This window comes from Lupinus angustifolius, chromosome LG02 (genome assembly GCF_001865875.1).
Source record: "Lupinus angustifolius cultivar Tanjil chromosome LG02, LupAngTanjil_v1.0, whole genome shotgun sequence".
NCBI classification, from domain to species: domain Eukaryota; kingdom Viridiplantae; phylum Streptophyta; class Magnoliopsida; order Fabales; family Fabaceae; genus Lupinus; species Lupinus angustifolius.
In genome coordinates, this window is record NC_032010.1 from 22,360,917 (window position 1) to 22,365,569 (window position 4,653).

Here is a 4,653-nt window from a genome sequence, read left to right on the forward strand (position 1 = left end):
GTGTATTTGTGTCACCTCATCTTACATTTTAACTTGGCTTATTTTCACTACAATACTCATTTTTCTTTCTTATCAGCACAAATACAACAATAATTAACATGTAATAAGATAAAAGAGCAACCAGTTACGAAAAGGGTACCTTTTCTTCTCAACAGAAAGCAGGTTAGCAGCATGCAGTAAATCATAGGTTCTTGGGTAGGTGTCAAATGGTTCACACCTGAATTGCAAATCACATATAGAGAAATAATACTAAATGCTGAGAAGTTCAGGAAATATCGGTACAAGATTAGGCATGGAGAGAAAATGAGTACACTTGTGCTTCATTAAATAAGTTTTGTAAATACCAGTCATGCATAACTCCAATCAGCCCACGGTCAAATATAACAGGCAAGGTGTTTGGGCCACTAACAGGAACAACATTCATAACCCAGCTGTCAAGCTTGTGATCAATCAATGCAGCCGCAAATCTGAAAAACAATCAAATATATTTATGACATTAAACAGAAAATCATTGGTACATAATATCTGTAACAAGAAAGCAAGATAAAAACAATACCCTCCAAAACCAGCTCTCATGTCCAGAACATTTCTTAATTTCATCTTCTTCCAGTGCAATGCCCGTACATAGCCTTCTATTATCTCATTCCAGTATTTTGATTCAGCCTTAAAAAGCTCTTTTCTGGATATGAAAGCATCAATTTTTATGCTTTGAAGCCTATCAGATGGGGTTTGCAAACGTTCAGGCCATCTGGTAACATTTGCTCCATATCCGTTCTCAGGCAATGGAGAGATGCATGCTTTTAGATTAACATACCTAAATTGATCAAGCAAATAATTAAATCACCAATAATGGATCTGTAAATTTTAATAAAAAACTGATGCATGTTAAGCTATTATAAAGTAGGGTCCAACTTGTTCAATTACTAAATTTTTTTATCTAATAAAACAATGCTAAAATATAATTTAACGTTTTAACATCAACGAAGGAACAAACCTATTCAAATTTTATAGGTTGTGTCAACCTACATGTTGGTATAATTCACTATTTTAAAAAATCATATATATACACACACGGTTTGAGGAAAGCAAGACGATGATAATAAACTTATATATTGTCTGTGACAATAATCATATAATTGGAAGAAACAGTCAGAATTATCAATAGATCAGGAACGCAACAACAAAATACCAAATATTGTCTGGATCATCACTTGGGTCGCATAGTGGTGGTTTGATTCCTGCCTCACGGTTTACATAGCAGCTATTGTCGGAAGGTTTCTGCCATATTGCAACGTACCCATCTTTTTTCAAAAACTTCCAGCATAGACGAGTAGTAAGATTAACCATCTCTGAAGATTAAAAAAAACCTTAAACAGAGTTAGACCAACGCTAATAAATACAAAATATTCACGTAAGTTCAATACGGGTAGCAGAAATATCTGAAGTATGAATGTCGCAGCAGATAAGCAGGTATTTGACAGTTAACACCACCACATTTTAAGATGGTTCTCATCAAACATCTTTTAAGTCACAGCATGCAGAAAAGAGAATAATAAATTATAAATTATTACACATGAACATTAAACAGGAATGTGAAATTTCAAACTTTTGCTTACAGCAATGAATGAATCATTGGGAGAGGTACTAGGTGAAAGGGTTAACCATTAAAAGATTGAATGTTAACTCTATTAGATATCCTGTGATATTTAAGGAAACATGGTAAAAAAAATTGGTTAGGCAATCATGGTAATAATTAATAAACAATCTGGATGAATACATCATGTCTGAAATTTTAATAGTAACACAATTGAGCAATCCCTAAATACTATAACTTTGTAGCCTGTAGCTAAAAAACATCAAAAAATTCAATCTACAAGGAAGTCAATTTGAATAATACCTTCCCATTGTTCTTCTAAAGCTTCCTCGTGCTTATAAACTGGTTGAGCAGCCCAGACAAAGTACCCTCCTGCCCTTAGAATCCTATTAACTTCAAGTAGCAAAATACCATCTTCATCAACAGTAAAAAAAACTGTGTTAGATAAAATTTAGAAAGAACGACTAACACGAAGGTGGGAGTGACACATTGAAATAACACTCCTTTTATTTTTACTAAAAGTGTTTTATTAATAAGATTTCAAGCAATCAGAAAGGAGCCCAGCATCCTCTTCATTTTCCTTTTCTATTAATAAGCCAAAGATGACATTCGCAAAAGATTGGCATTGAATGATTTGAATCTACATCTACAATTATTAGTTATTACTTATTAGCTTTCCCAATAATAAGACATCTCATGGGGGATGACATACGGGTTCAAGAAGAAAGATTCCAATTATCAAAAGAAAGACTACATGATCTTTGCTCGAAATAGTAATTACCATCTCGAGTCCAATTAATTCTACAGCGCGAACAATGTATCAAGTCAAAAGCTTGGCTTGGATATAATAAACGTCTAGTTGCAAATGCAGCCACCATCGCTGGTACACCACGCTCAAGAGCAAATTGGATCTGATTCTCATGAACGTCCTTGGGAGCTACAGACATAGTGATGACATTTCTTGACAATAAGTATGCACCAAAACTAGCTACGCCACAGCCAACATCAAGAGCAACTCTTACATGCTGACCAAATGTAATTTCAGGAACCATCTACAAAACACAAATGTATAATAACATCAGAATCAGAGAGGCTGCACCTATACCGATTTCAGAAGTGAAACCAAAATACATAATAACCTTAGAAATATGGTCCAAGTACTGATCAGCTCCATGTATAAACTGGGTACCTCCCCCTGGAAATTTAAACTTATCTTTGTCTTTGGAAATCCAGTTTTGACCCCCTTTATCATCAACAAGCCGAGTGTGAGGAACATTATTGTACCACACCTAAAAGAAGAAGATAAGAAAGATAACCTTGTATTAAGAAACCAATGTACCCAGAGAATAATATATACCTGCATACTAAATTTCACACATAAGTTTTCTAAGTTCTTATTTTTCTCAATAATTTAAGGGCCATAATAACCATGGTTTAAAGCTGGTATTGCATTTAAGCTGCAATAATAAATTTTACGCACAATTGTGGTTGAGGGAAAATGGGGTTGATGCGGCTGAAATTCAGGTAACAGAGATCTCTAAAACTGCAACTTTTAGACTCAGTAAGGCCAGAGTCTGGGTAGTTAGTTTAGTGTATGGTTGAGACATTGAGTAAGCTAGGCTGGTAGTTATACAGAGGGATCGATAGTTAAATAGACAAAACTGCATAGAGGGAAGCATTCTTTGAGTTTGTGAAGTTGTAAACAGAGTTTCTGCTCAGTTTGTGAAAGGGAAAACCTTTTTCATTTCCTTTGCTTGTTGTTTCTACCAATTTCTCTGTTTTTCTTTTTCTTTTCAAACAGCAACATTGTGGCCACGAACTGCAATTTAAAATCCTATACATAACTAAAACATATTTGGCTAACTAAAATCCAACTCAGTATAATCTGATAAATCATGCATTGATTCTTTTCCACCAACAAAACAGTATCAGTACCTCATCCCGGCTTTTCGGCCACGGAATTGGAGAACGGTATCCTTTAGGCGGAGGAACCACACAATCCAACCCTTTCCCCTGAGAAGGACAATGCCGCTCAAACCTCTCCCCTCTCTCCGTAGATTCGAGATTCCGAATCGCCTCTGCATTATCCAAACAAGGTATATACTCACTCATAGCACTAGGGCAAACCCGAAACCTCTTGATCGCGAAATTCTGAGCATTAGGCATTGCAGAATTCTCAATCCGGGTCTCGTTATCACTCTCACTATCCACCATATCCGGATCAAATTCCCCAACCTCGAACTCCTCAGACATCGTTCCATTCTCGTTCACAATCCCAAATTTCTTAACCAAATCCACCGGCGGCGGAGGCGGTGGTGAAACCGACGGTTGCGGTGGTTCTAGGGTTTGAATTTGGGCAATTAGGGCAGAATTGTTGAATGAAAGGTTGAAATTTGGGGAAATGAAAACCTGAGGGGACGAAACAGTTGTTGAAGTAGTGAAGAAGATGAGGTGATGGTAACCGTCGGATTGAGACCATTGTTTACCGAAGAAGAAGAAAGTTACTGCGACGAAGAAGAAAGCTGTGATTTTGAGGAAAATGGGTGTTTGGAGAAAATGGGATTTCATGATGAGATTCAAAATTGTTACTATTTTTGCATCTGAAGGAAGTGATAAAGATTGAAGTAGGTTGTGAACTGTGACTGTTATGATTGTTAAGGAGAACGAGAGTGATGTGGGGTAAGGATCTCTCAAAGCGCATGTCCCAACTAATGTCATATCAATTAAAAAAAATTAAATACTTATGATTTTATTTATTTCTGCTTTATCGTGATTGGTTAGGGACAAGTTTTGAGACATACTTGAGGACAACAGATTCATCGAAGTGTAAGCGGTGCTGAAACGGGAAATTTGCTGTGTTGAAACTTGAACCCGTGACACACCACAGTCATTAATGGACTTTCCTTGGATCCAAAGTTCCATATTTCATTTCTTAATCATTATACATTTTAAGGTTCTTTAGTGCTGGAATTCGAGGGAAAAAGGTGTTTTGTAATTTTAAATTTTATTTTATTAAAAATAATTAAAATCTTTACAGTAAAAAAATATTTGTCTAGTGC

The 4,653-nt window shown here is 35.9% G+C and overlaps 1 protein-coding gene across 1 annotated transcript in view; it reads right to left on the reverse strand.

The window, feature by feature from the left end:
* LOC109340023 (probable methyltransferase PMT11) overlaps nucleotides 1-4,327 on the reverse strand; it is a 5,122-nt gene extending 795 nt beyond the window's left edge. The window contains exons 1-8 of the mRNA XM_019577582.1: nucleotides 3,530-4,327; nucleotides 2,734-2,883; nucleotides 2,376-2,646; nucleotides 1,898-2,008; nucleotides 1,190-1,349; nucleotides 557-814; nucleotides 345-467; nucleotides 140-217 (exon numbers count right to left, since the gene is read on the reverse strand). Coding sequence (XP_019433127.1) covers nucleotides 140-217; nucleotides 345-467; nucleotides 557-814; nucleotides 1,190-1,349; nucleotides 1,898-2,008; nucleotides 2,376-2,646; nucleotides 2,734-2,883; nucleotides 3,530-4,312 — 1,934 coding nt within the window. The 5' untranslated portion in view covers nucleotides 4,313-4,327. The remainder of the gene's footprint in view (nucleotides 1-139; nucleotides 218-344; nucleotides 468-556; nucleotides 815-1,189; nucleotides 1,350-1,897; nucleotides 2,009-2,375; nucleotides 2,647-2,733; nucleotides 2,884-3,529) is intronic.